Below are 17801 nucleotides of genomic sequence, written 5' to 3'. Positions count from 1 at the left end.
CAGAAAATAAGTATTTAGTATTTTTCATTAATTAGTTCATTTTATACCTTAAAAGCTTTTCCCATTATTATTTGTGTATCTATTTTGGTGTCATAGTCCATGGGTAATATATTTATGTATATATACGATTATTGTATTTAATATATTATGTAATAATATTGTAAAAATTAGTTTGTGTATTCCTCAAGTGATTTGTGAATGAATGATGTTATATTTTTTGCAGAGAGTCGACATGCTAGCAAGTCAAGCAAGAAACGAATCACTGCCAGAGACTGAGAGGACTATGCTCGATTTAGCTGATGCCTCCGGTAAGAAAAGCTTTTAAAATCACAAAAAATAGTACAAATTGCCAATCACTATGGATTTTGTATCCAAAAATGAAATTAAAATAAATAATTGTTGGCCGAAAAAGCATTTAATTTTGAGTACCGAGTACGAGACAAGTTTTGAATAACAAGCGCCCGGTCATAAATTAACTGTCCTTTTTGGTTGAGTTGGGATGTGTTACAATAAATTTCATCTACAATATTATAAACTGGATGCCTGCGATTTCGTCGTCGTGGATTTAGATTTTAATAATCCTGTGGGACCTCTGATTTCTTTGGCATAAAAAGTAGCAGTAAGCTATCTGTAGTAAAATTTGGTCAAAATCAGTTAGGCGGGTGAGCCGTGAAAAGGTGACAGAAATGACGAAACGAAAGTATGTTTCGCATTTATAATAATATTAGTATGAATAATTATTGTGGGTGGTAAAGTAGTACTCTTGTACAAAGGTCCGCCGACGCTCGCCACGTCGGCCCTTCACGCCCTCGACCTACAGTTCTGCGCGCAAGGCAAGTCGTCACACATATGTCTACATTGCTAACTTGGTTTTGTTCAATACTTGTCCCATTTCTAATCTGTGGCAGTCTGCTAAACGCTTCAACATTACCTTTAACCCTGTGTGCTTAGTATGGGATTCTACATTTCACCAACGTGTTGATAGAATTCGAGCGTACGTCAAAGTAAAATGGACCTAAAGGTCCTACATTTGAAATCAGAAATTCAATACCATAAAATCGAATTTCGCAAGTTTTCGCTTGTAGCGCTGGCTGGACGAACTTGAGCTTTAAAACAAGATCATTACGGTCCATTTTACTTAAATAGTAAAGTATTTCGAAGCTCGAATTCTATCAACGATTTTGAGATGTAAAATCTGATACTAAGGCTTCTGATCCTTATTAATTAAATTTTATAAGTTCGGTGTTGTCTTTAATCAACTAATCAATAAAACCTTTCATAGACATATTGTAATGAAAAGGTTATCCATTGTAACACTCCAAATTGCTTATTTCGTTATGTATGCTGAGTATGTTATGTTAATTTTACAGTCTTCAAAACCTTGTGCAGTCGTTCTGTTTTGTGTAATATTTGTTTTTGTACATAATAAGTGCTTGGCGTAGTGAAAGGCCCTTTTAAATCTAGTCTGTAATCAAAAAATGGCTGCAAGGCTTTTTGTTAGTTAAAATATTAAGAAAAATTAGGATCCTTTGAGCTCCTTGATACGCAACAATACGTACTAATGAGTTTTTTTTACACTAAAGTAATAACAATTTCTTAAGAGTATACCAATGACTCCATCTTGGGCCGCATCATCACTTGTAAGCAGGTCAAATTACGCGCAAGCCAAGCACTTGTCTACAAATTAAAAAAAAGTTGATTACTGCTGATGTTTGGTTCCCCCATCTCTTTGGACATATATTTTTACCCATCCTCTTTTCAACAAGCATAATTCAATATCGGCTTTGGACGTTTATTTAATGGACAATGTATTTAATTTAACGACGGAAGTTGTGGTGTCAAGCTGTGCTTACAGTACAGGATGTAATTTGTTGCTTGTCGCAGGCGTGACGCTGCACTCGCCCAGCACGCCGCCCTACCCGCCGCCGCAGACGCTGTTCCCGCTACAGCAGCTGCCCACCAACCTCAACCAGGTATGCTCACTACCTAGCTCTAAGGCCGAGATCTATAGAGCGTACTTTGACTTTGCTCAGACTTAAGCCTCTGTTAAAACGAGACAGCGTTATATCGCCGGCATAAATCTGTCTCGTTTTAACCGAAACTCAATACTAAGCAAAGTCAAAGTACGCTCTATAGATCTCGGTCTTAGGCTTTAGCTGTTCACATTCCGTGCATCTCTAAAACAAGAGTTATTAGGCATCTTCTAGGTAAACGCGTCCCATCTTTGGCCACATCATCTCTTTCCATCAGGTGTGACTGTGAACAAGGCTGTGTGCATAAACTGAATTTAAAAAAAAGGCTTACTAAATTCGGATTCTGAAAGCCTCAGAAGAGGGATGATGACTACTAGTCAAATCAGCGACTTTTTATCAAACGTCAAAACACTCGCTTAGTAAGGGAGCTTGTATGAAATTCACAGATGTGACGTCATAACATTTGACGTAATTTAACTTTAACTTTTACTTTTTTGTTTTAATGTACTTTTTTATTTAAAATGGTTAGCAAACTTAAAACTATCATCGAATGTGGATTTCACGAATTTTGGAAGACACTTTATTTAATAATTACCAAGGAATAATTTATTTTTGACATAGGCATCATCCCCATTGACATCTGTACCAACTAAGTAGGTACCAATACCAACTAGCAGCTCTAGATCATCGTTGATCGTCGAGCTATGAAACTCATAAATATCACTATCCTTTGCTGGTGTAACTTCCGTCTCGATCACCGCCGTAAGGTTACCAGGTTTCAGTGTTTTATACAAACGATGGGGAAACGAAGTTCAGGAAAATTTCGTTCTTGTCACCCTTTCACCTTTATACCACCGTACCTTAATCTTATGCATTGTTTTAGTGGACTCAAGCCATCTTTACATTATTGCCTTTCTAATGACACCAGTTTGTGGAACATCGGTTTAATGGTTTCAATTTCTATAGTGGATATAGGTAGAACATTTTTGTGCTTTATATATTATTAGGATTATGCCAATAACTTCAAAATAAACATAGTATATCTACAATCTAGTGCAGTTCGATACAAGACCGTCCCCGAATAAAGGCAACTCGTAAGTGCACAAAGTTCGCCTGCAAGTTCCTACTTGTTGAAGCGTTACAGAGGCTCGGAGGACACATAAGCGAAGTTGCGGTAATTTGTATAGGATTTCATTCGTGTATTACTACCACCTTTATAAGTTACGCTGATGCACCTGCGCAGAAACCTATTTTCAATGTCGCGAAAGTATCTGACTGCGTCCATCCGTCACTATTGGTTATTTCCTACGCGCCGTGTTTTGTACGCCACGATTATGAAAGAGATAGCACGAGTCTCTAGTTTTCTTGTGTTTAAAATCTTAAAGTCAAGCAACAAGGTCTATATTTCATTGGTGTACATTCACGGTTTTAGTCGGCGTTAGGTTGCACTTTTCTGCGCAAACTAATTTTGCCGATGCGACTTATAAAAGTGGTAGTAGTGTACCAAAATTCTTGATAAAGTAGAAAAATCCTTACGTTTAGGTAATAGGCGTATTTAGTTAGCGGTATAATGAGAAAAATATAATTAGCTGAAACTTTAATTGCTACTCAAAATGATAGTTCATTAGTTTAAAATCCATTACTGGTAGTTTAAAAAATAAAAGCATTACAGCATTGTATTAAATAAGATTTATATATATAAGTAATGATCGTAATAAAAGCATTATATTAATGTACTCCTATTAGTCGAGAATCATTTAAAGACAAATTGTATATTACTGAAGTGAAAACTTCTTTAGGCGTTTAGAAATTTAATTTGCAATACATTGATATCGTTAAGGCCCGATGATTCAATCGTCAAATAACCCCAAAAAAAAAATGTAAACAAATGTAAAATGTAAAAAAATGTAACGCCTTCACAACGTTACAACAGATTTTTTTATCCCTCAGATGAAAGTTATTCGACGATTGAAAAATCGGCCCTAAGTATGTTACAATAGCACGTAATTTTTACCAGCAACAGCTTCAAGAACTCCAGCAGCAGCAACTGCAGCAGCTTGTCGTACAGCAACAGCACCAGCAAGCGGTGCAACAACAGCAGCAGCAGCTGCAGCAGATACAGCAGCAACAGCAAGCTGTGCAGCAGCAGTTGCTGCAGAAGAAACTGCAGCAGGAGCTGCAACAGCCGCCACAACTACAACAGCAGCAGCTACCACAGCAATATGTGCCGGATATGCAGCAAAGGCCCGAAGCTTATGTGCCGCAGGTATGATTTAGATTTATATAGGAGTTTATTATATTTTTAGTATTACATATTTATTTAAAAACTAGAGAATGGCCGCGTCTTCGTCCGCGTGGATTTAAGTTTGTGAAAAGGTAGCAGACAGACAGACCGACACAGTTTCGCATTTATAATATTAGTATTGTTTTTATCATACCTACTATTCTATATCAGTGCTCTGACTGAAGTCTTGAGGTAACATTATGACGTGTGTTCATAGACGCCGGCGAGCGGCGGCGCGGAGGAGAGCGGGTCGGTGGAGGCGCGCGAGCTCGGTGCGGTGCTGGCGTACTTGCAGCGGGAAGTGCCTTCGCTCGTGGCTCTTCCGCCCAACGAGTTGCGCTCGCTAGTGCTGCAGGTACGTACAAGTCGACGCGCCACGCGCTCGCTTGTTACAATTGTAAATTCAATGTACATATATTGAAACTTACTTAAAAAATTAGTAAATTCAATGTATATAGAAACTTACTTCGAAAATATTACAAAATAGTGAAAATATTCTTAAGAACCTTTTTTTCTTTTAAATCTGATGTTTTTACAAGGCTTTTATAGATGACTTATCGTTACACAATTTTAGACGATTATAGTTTGAATTTTATATGTAGTTCCAATAAGTTTTCTATGTATACTTCGTCGTGTGTAAAACATAAATTATGTACGTGCCGATAATTTCAAAATCGGAGCTCACTTTTTAAAATAGTATAAATTCATTTGTATGTAAACTCGGAATTTGAATGAATTTTATAGTTGATTTAACTCCAACGTAGTTAGTTCCATTGCCTTTATACAGATCGGTACAATGTCCATTGCAACGAAACGTTTGGACGCCACTAAAGAAAGCAATCTGAAGAAAAAGAAACAGTTTAGTAGTTCAACATTTTTCAAATTCAACATTTTGGGCTAGATAAGCACAAAGATCTATTCTTTTGAATGAAGTAACGTGCAGGTTATGGACATAACGAATAACGTGCAGGTTATGCAACAAAAGTCTCACGAAATTCTGTCGGGCAAGTGCTCGGAGGGCGCGGACGGGGCGGAGGGCGTGGAGGCGGACGACGCGGGGCTGGGCGCGGACGACGCGCTGTGCGGCGACGCCGACGACAACCCGCAGGCGCGCCGCTTGTTCGCCGCCACCGAGGAGGCGCTGTCCGTCGAATGGCCTCGCGACCACGAGCTGCCTGTGAGTCCTAAAGTTGGCCATTATTGCTACTTTTAATTATTATAAATTGTGATTTTTAATTTTTTTATTTATTCACACCACACTGTAGTTCAAAGTAACATCAATCATGCTATAGAAATTCTTGAAAAGAACGGGATATAACTCGACAGGCTGTCAAGTCATATCCCTATCGAATGACCAACTAAGTGAGCATTACAATGTTAGCAGGGTGGTGCGGGATGCCAGTACCGGGCGCGGCCGCCGTCGCCGTCAGGGCTACTAGACGCGCGGGTGGACGCCACGCTCACGCCCGCGCCGGCGCCTGCGCCCGCGCCGCTCGACCCGCAGCCGCACTTTGCGCTGCCGCCGCCCACCTTATCTTACGATGACTACAGGTATGTCAAACTGTTGATTTAGGTACGTAATTATTTATGTGTAGCTGTATGTAACATTCATATTCATTTATTTTGCTTTTTAATGTGATTCACAATGATTCCTACATTCATCCCATTTTATTGACTCAAAAACGGTATTAGCTTTAACACCAGAAGCGTTCATGTTTCTAATGCTACAGCTCAACAATCGCAATTCGGCAAATGCCGACTCAACACCGAACAACTACATTTGGGTTTGCGCAAATCATTGGAGCGATATGATTGTCAGCGGCTACGATACGGATTCGCGATACACCGAATCTAAAGTGATGCCGTGTGGATACCGATCAGGGCTATGGGTTTTATAAATCTGTCATACTCCTAAGTTAGCCCGCTTCTATCTGAGACTGCACATCACTTACCACTAGATGAGACTGCAATCAAGAGCTAACTTGTAATGAAATAAAAAAATCCTCAGATCGTCAACTTTCGGTCCGGCGGCGGGCGGAGCGACGGCGGGCACGGGAGCGGCGCCGGGCGCGGGCGGTGTGCCTGCCCCCGCGCCCGCTGCGCCGCCCGCGCAGCCGCATGCCAAGAGGGACCAACACCACCATGCCAACAACGCTAACCTCAAGAAAAAGGTATTAATTATAGCCTATGTTCTAATCCAGGGTATAATCTATCTCCATTCTAAATTTTGGCCCAATCCGTCCAGTAATTTTTGCGTGAAGGAGTAACAAACATACACACACACATACAAACTTTCTCCTTTATAATATTAGTGTGATTAATGAGTTACATCAGTTGAATGCAGAATCTTTTATCTGTACACAATCTACTGTGCGATGAAAGTTTGCCAAATATATTTAGGACTTTTGCAGTAAGTAGTATAATTTTAACCTTAATAATTTCAACAAATAATTTTATAAGGTCGGAAAGCCACGGTATGAAAGAACAGTATCTGTGCGCAAACACATCTCTATTGATGTCAGCGCTCTTTTTATTTGAAATTAATTGTACTCAAAATCTGTGAATATTTTCGAAATGTTTGAACTTAACTTGTACTAGATCAACTAATACATTTTGATGAATGTTAAAGTAGCGTTTGTGTGCCGCAGGGTCGCTTCGGCGGCGGCGCTCGCGGCGGGCGCGCAGAGGCGTACGGCGCGCATGCCACGCCGCCGCAGCCCGCGCCCGCCGCCTACTCCGCCATGGACGTAGACGGCGAGACCGACTCCAACCACGACACGGCGCTCACGCTCGCCTGCACCGGCGGCCACGAGGACCTCGTCGAGCTGCTGCTGTCGCGCGGCGCCGACATCGAGCACCGCGACAAGAAGGTGACCAATCTACGTGAAAACCACGCTAGCGCGGCTTATCATGGGTCTATGTTAAGTGGAGAAAATAGTACGAGACAATTGAAGTGGCGAAGTGACGAAGACAGTGAAAAATAGCGCTTGCTTGCGCTCCCAACGTATTTATTATGTTGATTGATTCAGGCTTATTAAAACCGGTTCATGTGTGGCATACTGTTTCAGCAAGCGCAGCGTCTTCATAATTTCTTTCCCTGTAGGTCACATACTTACTATTTATATTTTTGTTCTGCAGGGTTTCACTCCTCTAATCCTAGCGGCGACGGCGGGCCACGAGAAGATCGTGGAGATCCTGCTCAACCACGGCGCGGACATCGAGGCGCAGTCGGAGCGCACCAAGGACACGCCGCTGTCGCTGGCGTGCAGCGGCGGCCGCTTCGAGGTGGTGGAGCTGATCCTGAGCCGCGGCGCCAACAAGGAGCACCGCAACGTGTCCGACTACACGCCACTGTCGCTGGCCGCTTCCGGCGGCTACGTCAACATCATCCGCCTGCTGCTGCACCACCAGGTGAGGACATAGCCATGTGTTGGGAGATTACAGCCGTGGCTCGACTGTTATGTGAGCGTGACGGCATACAAACGCGAGCGTGTGCCTGTTCTTACGTGAAAATTTACGTCCTTAAAACCAAGATAGTAGTAAAATGTAAATGTTTTATATTGTTCCAGGCGGAAATCAACTCCCGTACTGGTTCCAAACTAGGCATATCCCCCCTGATGTTGGCGGCCATGAACGGTCACACGGCGGCCGTGCGCCTGCTGCTGGACTGCGGCTCCGACATCAACGCGCAGATAGAGACCAACCGCAACACCGCCCTCACGCTCGCCTGCTTCCAAGGTAAACCATTACTGACCCTAGCATCTCAGTCAATCAGCGTCCACCACTTCCCGCTACCTTCCAACGCGCCGGAGGTCATCCCACACTACGCCTGCTGGTACGCACTAGCATCTAGTTGATGTGGAAAGCCAAGTTTTTCAATCAAAAATAGCTGCCCTGTATTTATCACATTAACTTCTACGTGTCAATACTAAATACAACATAGTTAATAAATGTCAATATCCACATTCTCAGGTCGTCACGAAGTAGTGAGCCTGCTCCTCGACCGCAAAGCGAACGTGGAGCACCGAGCGAAGACCGGCCTCACCCCCCTCATGGAAGCGGCCAGTGGAGGCTACGTGGAAGTGGGCCGCGTGCTGCTGGACAAGGGCGCCGACGTCAACGCGCCGCCCGTGCCTTCCTCGCGAGACACTGCCCTCACCATAGCCGCCGACAAGGGACACACCAAATTTGTCGAGCTATTGCTGCAGAGGTGAGTGACTGTCTTCATTCGATGTCCTGTAGGGAACTGCCGCGTCCGCTAATATAATGTTCTGTTTCAAAATTTTAATGGTAATTTTTCAATAACCCCTATATACTCATTATATCTTCCTTAACATATTTCTGAATATTCATCAACTCATCCTCATATTCCTAGAGATTCCTTGGTTCATCCTCACATTCCAGATTTTTAACTCACCCTCCCATTCCTGAAGATTCCTCAACTCAATCTCCTATTCTTAAATACTTTCCTAATGATTATTTAAGTACTATTATTTATCAGATTTCAAAAGATAGACTTAAAAATTTGTCATATCAGATATAAAGAAGCACAATGTTCTCAATTGTTCATTATTCTAACTCATTGATTCTTCATTCCTAATGAAGGAAATGATCAAGATGTTCAACATTTTGTTATTAATTACCAGACGAGCAGCAGTAGAGGTGAAGAACAAGAAAGGCAACTCCCCCCTGTGGCTGGCGGCGAACGGTGGGCATCTCGCGGTCGTCGAGATGCTTTACGCCGCCGGCGCAGACATCGACTCACAAGACAATAGAAAGGTAACAGAGCAGCGCTAATCATTCGATCTCACTTACGCAGTGTACTGTGTAAAGTGTGTGAGTGAGATGGAATGATTAGCGACACTTCATTTCGATCAATGGGAATGGAATCGTCCCTGAAGTCGAGATTTAATTGTATATTTATTCCACTTGAATAAAAAAAAGGTAAAAAGCGAATGTTGTAACATTGGCGTCAGCTACTTCCTCCAAGAAACCTCAATAACAATACCAATATCATTTTCAAAAAATAACTACTTGTAATAGTCTGATTTATAGACTACACTTTTCATAGTCAGAAAATAGGTTTGGCAATATTTTAACATGGAATTCGTTTGCAGGTATCTTGCCTTATGGCCGCCTTCCGGAAGGGCCACACCAAAGTGGTCAAGTGGATGGTCGGCGTCGTACAGCAATTCCCCTCCGACCAGGAAATGAATAGGTTAGTACTTACTTTTGATTAATTATAGGTATAGCGCATGGCATGCGGCATTGGAGAGATTTTTTTAATATTTATTTATTTATTATAATGCACATGAATTACTTATAGCTTACATCTCGCCAAACGGCACAACATTTGTTGGACAGTTAGTGCTCATAAAAGATCGCACTCTCGCGTCGCGTCATCACATCCATCTCAGCTTCGTCTAATTAAAAATCTGACTGCAGAAGATTTAAAGCACGTCACCTCAGTTTCTTTGAAATACCAGGTTTTATAATAAAATGTCGATTGGCAGGTACATATGCACCATATCAGATAAGGAACTGTCAGACAAGTGCCAGGAGTGCGTGCGCGTTATCCGCGCAGCCAAGGAGACACAAGCCGCGCGCGCCAACCAGAACGCCACCATCCTCCTCGAGGAACTAGACGCCGAGCGCTGCCGCGAGGAGAGCCGCCGCCTGGCCGCCGCGCGCCGCCGCGAGCGCAAGAAGAAGAAGAAGATAGAGAAGAAGGTGAGTGAAGTACGTTGCATTCCAATTATATTACTATTATTAAGTCGCTATGATCCTTTTTGAAGAAAAAGACGCCGAACGCTGTCGCGAGGAGAACCGATGCCATGCCGCCGCGAGCACAAGAAGATGGAGAAGAAGGTAAGTAATCCATCTGGAAGAATTTAACGCCGAAGGTTGATGAGAAGAATGCCGACGCCGGAGAGAAGGAAGATGGAAAAGAAGGTATGTAAATAAGTTGCAATATGAATATATTTCTATTATTAAAAACCACCATCCAATTACAAGAATAATAATTCGTCTACTACTGACGCACATTTTACTGACTTGTCTATATAGTTTACAGATTTGTGCACAACCCAATAGACAATTTGATTAAATTTAAAAATTTTATATAAAATTATGTAATATGTAATAATACACTTCATAACTATAGAAATTATATGGATAGTGTACAATGTACACAATGTAGTTTGTATTATCCGTACAGGAGGAAAGGCGTAAACTCCAGGCGGAGAATGAAAAAAACTCATTGTACTGCGATAAGGCTCTAGGGGAGTGCTCCGAGGGCGGCGAGGGGGACGATGAACCCGTCGCCAGGGAGGAGGGTGACTCTGGCATCGACGCCAACTCGCAGGTACGTTCTATTCGACCGCGGAAGAGTTACTCCCTAGCTGTAGATTTGATAAACGAGGTATCATTCCTTTGCTTAAGTGTTATGGCCCTAGATAAAAAACACCCTGTACTGCCATAAAGGCTCTAGTGGAGCCTCCAGAATGCGAACTCGCAGAATTAAATTCCACTCAACTAGGAAAGGGTTTTTTTTTTCTTTCTTTGGGGGCTGGGCAAGTTCTTGAACTCTCCAAATTACTTCGACCGTCTCCGATCCATTATAATGCCCACCAATTTACGGAAGGATTACTGCATAGCTGTAGATTTGTTAAATGAGGTATGTTTGCTTCGTAAACGTTATGCTGCGTCCAACGTAAGCGATCTTGACCCGAACCTGAAGCGGTGCGGCGCATCGCGAAAACAACAAACAGAATATACCTGTTGAAGTAAATTACGTGACTGTGTATGTTGAAGAAAAACATCGTCAGGTGACGTGTGTGAGGCCTGCCAATCTGCCCTGGGCTAGCGTGGCGGGCATCACCTACCCCGGACTTATTCTGAGAGGAGATCCATGCTCAGTAGTGGGCCAGCAATGGGTTGATCATGATGAATATAGTTCGGTTGTATCTGTAGGGATCCTGTTCGTCGTCGGATGTGAAGGCACCACCCGCGCTGAGCGCCAAGTGCAAGAAAAAGAAGAAGGAGGAAAAGGCCGCGCCGCCCCCGCCGCCGCCCAAGAAGCAGCCCGACAAAGTGAGTCATTGTCACCGCACTAACCATCAGATATACATTTAGGAGCACTATGTACAAGGACAGTTAAACTGATTTAGTTTTTAATGCTGTCACTTTTAACAAGAGCATAATTGCATAAGAGCATAATAGCATAATGCGTCCACTAGGCGAGCTGGGTCGGGCCGCCACGCAAAAATCCGCCTGCTATACATTTTAAACTGCGTCAACTAGTGGCGCGGTTGTAGGGATAAAGCTGCCCACGCACTAGAACTGAACTGCAACGGAACCGCGTAGCGCGTCACTGCTGCGTGTCGCGGCTGGAGAGAATATCGTGCGGGGCGCTGCCGCGACGCGCAGTTCAGCTGCAGTTCAGTTCGAGTGCGTGGGCACCTTTATACATACATAATACATACAACCCGACTTCTCTAGTGGAAGCCTACCTTAAGAGTCTTTGTGCAAGTGAGCCTAAAGCTATCATACCTACAATGTCAAGAATGAGTGGCTGCACTTAGTCTCTTTTTACATGTTGATATGATTAATAATAATATTTTTGTAACAGGCCAAACCTAAAATAGAAACTAAACCAGAAACCACGAGCAAACCTGACAAGAAACAAGAGAAGGAAAACGTAGCACCCAGCTCACCGCCAGCCACGCCCGCCAAGCCGCTCGCGCCCGAGAGACGAGCTAATGAGAAGAAGGACAAGTGAGTTCACTGACAATATATTTACTGCTACAGCATTATCCCTCGGCCCGCAAGACTACTAAGCGCCGGGGCTCATAGCGGAATCCGAGATTAGCGATCTCAATAAGTCTGAAACCATAAAAACTAGATGATTACTACTTGGTATATACGATAAGTCCGCCGAGGACATCTTGTCCTGAAAATTTCAGCTTTCTAGCGTCATCCGGACCTAAACTATGAAGGTTTGAAAATACGACGAATGGCTTCTAGAAAAGGAAGCTAGTAGGCTTGGCTCGTCTTGGCTGGGGGACGGTAGTGAGTCGACTATGTCATCATCGCCTTCCAAAAATTTTATACCAGACTCGGTCACGTGAACCGAGAAATATACCTATGGTGGCGCGCCTTTACGCTACTCGCGCAACTTTTTATCTCATAGAGAAAGAGAGAGATAAGAGTTCAGCCGATAGAAAGAGAGGCGTTTGTTAAATTTTAGGCCGCTGCGCTGTGCCAGTTGAATTGAAGTTTATTGCAACAACAGACACTAAATATTTAAATGTCTGCGGAGTGACACTTCAGTATCATACGAGTATGGAAGATAGTTTTACGTATTCTGTAATGTAACTGTATAATTATGAATTTACATATGAGATTCAAAATACGTCAGAGTATGACTAGTAAGCGAGCATGAAAATCGTGTGAGCACTCAATCCACGCTTAAGGTTTACGAAATAAAAAATAGCAGATTAATTAAAAAATTCAAGTAGTTTGAAAGTGTAATATTTTGAGTTAATACATAAAATCGTATGTTGGTCGATTCGGATGTCTTTGTAATTAAGAGTATCCTCATTTTAATTTTTGTTTAAAACGATTAATAAATTAATACCTTCTAATGCTATATAACCTACAAATTATGCTGTACTCTACAAACTTGAACACCCTTGTTCTAGTCTGATACCTAAGATACAAGGTTTGAATTGTCAGGTTCTAAAATAAAATAGGTTTTTCTGTCCTTTTCTATAGTAACATTTTAAAGAAAAATACGTGAATACTCTAAAAAGTTGACATCCGAGTCGGTTCTATTGTTTGCATGAATTTGTATTATTATTTTATTACGTAACGCTTGATTCTGTTTTTATTTGCATTTCCTGTAGTAGTAACGGTGTACGGTAAGTGGTGGGGGGCTAAGAGCGAGTTCAGACCAGCGTTTTTTGTGAATAAATATTTTTTTTGGGAGATCGGTTAATACGCACGTGCGCGCATAAGATGGAAGCGGGCTAACCTGGAAGGGGTATGGCAGTTTTCATTAAACCCATACTCCTTTGGTTTCTACACGGCATCGTACCGGAACGCTAAATCGCTTGGCGGCACGACTTTGCCGGTAGGGTGGTAACTAGCCACGGCCGAAGCCTCCCACCAGACGAAACCAAATCGTATGCCAAAACGAGCAAAAATTGTCCAGAGAAAACGCTAGTCTGCAACCGCTCTAAAGCAGTGACCGTTGTTGCAGAAAACCCGAGGAGGATGCCAAGAGCACCCCCAGTGTACCGAATGTTAGCAAATACGGCACCAGCTCGCGTAAGAGCCAGGTGTTCGAGTCCAGTAGGCACAATGTGGACTGCGACTCTGTGGACCCCACTGACAAAAATAAAAAGATCCACAGCTCCCATCAGTAAGTTATTGTAATTATGATAATATGAATAAATACAAGTCCACCAACACATCAAAATCAAAAAGTTTCACTCTTAGATAAAGCATCCCATCTTTGTGAAAAGACCTCTCTATCTGACAGATAAACATATGCACAATCAAAAATTTCACTCAAAATATTCCACCTTTGTGAAAAGATCTAAATCCGGTAGAAAAACATAAGCACAATCAGAGAAGTTTCACTCTTAGATAAAGTATTCCGCCTTTGAAATTGACATAAAACACATGCCAAACAAAGTTTCCCACCTTTATGAAAATAACTTAATCTGACAGAAAACCACATGCACAATAACGTATTGTTTAACTTATTTTATCACTTATTTTATAAATAATATTTCAATTGAAATTGTTTGTTTTATTATTCCATAATTATACTGTATTTATTGCCTCAAAATGAGCTGTAATTTTGAAAATAATGAAAGAAAGAACATTTGTTTATTTTAGGCCATAAAATTAGTCCTTTTGTGTACTTAAACATATTCCAATGCACTGGGTCAGTATTGATATAGAAATGGGTTATTTTGATAGAACACTTTACTAATACTGTAATGACGAGCATGTTCTAAAATAGATGTTTTTTTTTTATTTTAATGCATGTTTCTAATTAACTATAGTTTGCGATTACAAATTAAAGCTTAGTGTTAATAAGATTTTAACAAATGCATTAATTTGATACGTAATATTTGGAAATACATAAAATATTATTGTCACAATAGACATGTAGACAGACAGTTTAGTTTTCGTAGGAGATTAGGTTATGGGCATAAATATAAATGTGTCTTTTATTATACTATCAAGATTACAGACTTAACCAGTCGATAGTTTAGTAGTTGTTAATGCATGAAGACTTCAAAATGTAACAATTTATAATTAGCTAACAAAAATATTATAAAAGTCCAGAGAGACAAAGCTCATATTGTATTTTAAAAATTGGATACAAATTCGTACGCTTGTGTGATATACGCGTAGCGACACAGACTACATAGGTATTGGCGCGGGGTTTACGCACCTTTTTACACCTTCGAGCGTGCTTAAAAACATGGCAGCCTGTTACCAGGGTTGTTAGCTGACCAAAAAGAATTAGAGGCCATTCTACGTCTTTAAACATATCAAATACTGTCACACTATAGTTATCAAGAAGTCATTAGTCATTACGTTGTTGTGTTTCGATTTTCGACGCTCGAATTCTATCAACGTTGGTAAGGTCCAAAATCTCATACTCAGGCTACGTTTTGTCCCATGTTCCATCAGTTCTTAAAAAATTTCAAAAGAATAATGAGTGTAAGACATGAGTTAGTTTTTAGATCTGTATAGGTTAAATCTTTGGGTAACAACGTCCAGTTGCATTTAGTTTTCAAGTAAGTAGGCTTATGTACAATTGTCACGTATGTGCAGATGGGAGGGCGACGCGAAGAGCACCTCGCCGAAGAGCGGCAGCGGCGGAGGGGGCTCCAGACGCGAAGAGGGGTGGAAGGAGGTCGTACGCAAGTCCAGCGTGCAGGCCATCTCCACACTTGAACCGGGGTAATGCGTCTTACTTACTAACTAAACAAGTAGATAAAATGCCTTGTTTGATTAAAGACAATTTTCGCGATAACTGCAGTACACATAAAAAATTGTTACATATTACTTTGGATGGTTTCAAAACGTACTTGTCATCATTATTGATTTTTAAATACAAGATTTTTAAGATATCATTTACTAGCTGGTGCCCGCTACGTAAAACACACTTTCGCATTTATAACGGATTAATTAATAAAAAAATTAAATGAAAATGATTGAGTTTTATACTTTGGTTATACCACAAAAACTAAAACACAGCTTGAGTTAGTAAAATATTTGTCCCAACAGTTGCAAGAAAGTGTCCGTAGCAGCACACGCCATATCGCGAGTGATCGGGCGCGCGGGCAGCAACATCAACGCTATTCGCTCCGCCACCGGCGCTCATATCGAGGTCGACAAGCAGGTCAAAGGCCAAGGCGAGCGCATCATCACCATCAAGTAAGTGACCTCTCCCATAATAACACTACTAAAGACAGGCCTACCACCACAGTTTGACAGAATTTAAAACATTCTTAGATTTAAAGAAACACTTATTTTAAACAAATGATTAAAAAGTGCTAACCCTGATTGATACTCCAACTTGCGCAAATGTTAACCGGATATTTTGCTGTTGTACAGGGGCGGATCGGAAGCGACAAAGCAAGCAGCGAACCTAATCGCAGCGATGATACGAGATCCCGAGGCGGACATCGCGCAGCTGCTGCCGCGCGCCAAGCTGCCGCCCGCGCAGCCGCCGCCGCAGCACACGCCCAAGCCCAAGCAGCCCACCGCCAAGGTACCCACTCTCATAGTCTTAACCTACGAGCACAGTCACACGGATCGGAGCAGTATGATTGGGATCCGAAAGCGGATATCGCATCATCTAGTTTTATATAAATCGGGTAAACGGATGAGCCTTTAAGAATCCCGTGGGAACTGTTTGAGTTTACGTGATAAAAAGTAGTCTGTCCGTCTCCGGGATGTAAGCTAACTCTGTATAAATGTCATCGATCGATAGATAGACACACTTTCGCATTTATAATATTAGTACGGATTTGTTTGGTATAAAAGCACCTTGCGTCCCGGAAATCGATGGCCTACATATCTTTGATTGGTACTTGGTGTAAAATGTTTGGATCATTTTAATATGCATTGTAATGGTATTAATGGCAACGTTGCATTGCAGACGAGCAGCGTGAGCGTGGTGGTGAGCAGCAGCGTGACGCCCAGTCGCGCGACGCCGCCCGCGCGCGCGGCTGCCAAGCCACACCCGCAGACGCGGCCGCCCGCCCCGCGCCTGCACTCGCACCGTGAGTACTAGACTAGAAGCTGAAAACAATTACTTCATCCAAAAGTAGCAGGAGCTGTAAGGGTACTTCGATGGTGCTAGTATTTAGTATAGTGGAGTAATATAATTGATATCATTTCGCGCATAGTTGTGCAGAAAGGTTATTATCTCCACTTCGCGATATGGTGGAGGTGTTGGGATACCAACCTACAGTACAGTTAGTAGGTACTTTACATAGATTATATAATTGTATATGCTGATACTCAACTCATAACACAAAGTTTTTGTTTTAGTATAAGAGAAAATGTGATTTTGTTCTCTTGTTGTAGCCAAAAATAACGAATTCATAAATAAATATAATAATTACCTTTTAGCCATAATCCTGCCCGAAAAACGAGTACCAAGCACTGCCACATCCAGCAGCGGCGCGCTGAAAAGCTCTGCAGCGTCACTGTCATACACGGGCGCCATAGTGGGCGGCGCGCGCAGCCACACCTTCGCTGCCAAGCTCACCGCCACCCCACCCGTGGACACCAAGCCCAGACCAGTGCCGCAGGTATGTGGTACCACAGTATAAAGACATACAGTACCCCGGATCTCGTGTTAAATGATGACCACGACGACATAGGGCCCTAAGGGCTACGTAAGTGCGAGACAAAGGCGCTCGATTGCTCTGTCTAAACGACTTCGTCGAAGCTCTGTATGTAGTATCATATTATCTTTACTCTGTGGGAGTACTTGAGCACTGCCACTTGTAGAGCCCCACAGCGTCCCTGTCGCACACGGACGCCATTTTGGGCGCTCCTCACTACATGCGTCCTAGCGCTCCGACTCCTCTTCGCCAATTCACACGCCGCAATTTCGGAAGTTCACCTTTGACGATACTTGGTCCTGGTAATGCAGACGTCTGCCTCCGCGCACGTCTTCGTCGGAGGTTTCTCAGGCAAGACGTGGTGCGTGGTTCCTTATTTCTCGATTACTGACGAAAGAATCCGGTGGCGCATAGCTGATAGACTAACGCGTATATAATGTCACAGGTGGTGCCTAGCGGCAGCAACGCGTCGAGTGGCGGCGGCGCATCGCCGCTCAAGGCGCGCGAGTCGCCGCCCGCACACGCGCTACATAAACTCGACGACGAGCCCCGAGTGCCGCGCCCGCACCAAGACGCGCTGCAGGTATTGTATTGCAATATTATATAGGAAATGAAGAGACCCGTAAAAGAACCAGAGTAAGCCATATAGCTAAACAGATT

The 17801-nt window shown here is 42.6% G+C and overlaps 1 protein-coding gene across 18 annotated transcripts in view; it reads left to right on the top strand.

Annotated features, from left to right (window-relative positions):
- LOC123869185 (ankyrin repeat and KH domain-containing protein mask) overlaps window positions 1-17801 on the top strand; it is a 56381-nt gene that overhangs the window by 33242 nt on the left and 5338 nt on the right. For 7 of the 18 annotated variants that reach the window (XM_045911964.1, XM_045911963.1, XM_045911971.1 and 4 more), the window contains 25 exons: window positions 224-308; window positions 774-833; window positions 1885-1973; window positions 3991-4239; window positions 4475-4612; window positions 5228-5434; window positions 5639-5808; window positions 6266-6428; window positions 6906-7127; window positions 7396-7668; window positions 7827-7995; window positions 8230-8467; window positions 8904-9036; window positions 9375-9475; window positions 9771-9996; window positions 10475-10621; window positions 11230-11349; window positions 11888-12033; window positions 13520-13681; window positions 15115-15243; window positions 15571-15720; window positions 15901-16057; window positions 16448-16571; window positions 16924-17105; window positions 17587-17724. In XM_045911964.1, the coding sequence (XP_045767920.1) occupies window positions 224-308; window positions 774-833; window positions 1885-1973; window positions 3991-4239; window positions 4475-4612; window positions 5228-5434; window positions 5639-5808; window positions 6266-6428; window positions 6906-7127; window positions 7396-7668; window positions 7827-7995; window positions 8230-8467; window positions 8904-9036; window positions 9375-9475; window positions 9771-9996; window positions 10475-10621; window positions 11230-11349; window positions 11888-12033; window positions 13520-13681; window positions 15115-15243; window positions 15571-15720; window positions 15901-16057; window positions 16448-16571; window positions 16924-17105; window positions 17587-17724 (3978 nt within the window). The remainder of the gene's footprint in view (window positions 1-223; window positions 309-773; window positions 834-1884; window positions 1974-3990; window positions 4240-4474; window positions 4613-5227; window positions 5435-5638; window positions 5809-6265; window positions 6429-6905; window positions 7128-7395; window positions 7669-7826; window positions 7996-8229; window positions 8468-8903; window positions 9037-9374; window positions 9476-9770; window positions 9997-10474; window positions 10622-11229; window positions 11350-11887; window positions 12034-13519; window positions 13682-15114; window positions 15244-15570; window positions 15721-15900; window positions 16058-16447; window positions 16572-16923; window positions 17106-17586; window positions 17725-17801) is intronic. The other 11 variants (XM_045911980.1, XM_045911968.1, XM_045911979.1 and 8 more) reach the window with 8 other exon arrangements.

Source organism: Maniola jurtina, chromosome 10 (genome assembly GCF_905333055.1).
Source record: "Maniola jurtina chromosome 10, ilManJurt1.1, whole genome shotgun sequence".
Taxonomy (NCBI): Eukaryota; Metazoa; Arthropoda; class Insecta; order Lepidoptera; family Nymphalidae; genus Maniola; species Maniola jurtina.
The sequence above is the reverse complement of the archived record's forward strand: the minus strand, read 5'-3'. Positions and strand labels throughout refer to the sequence as shown.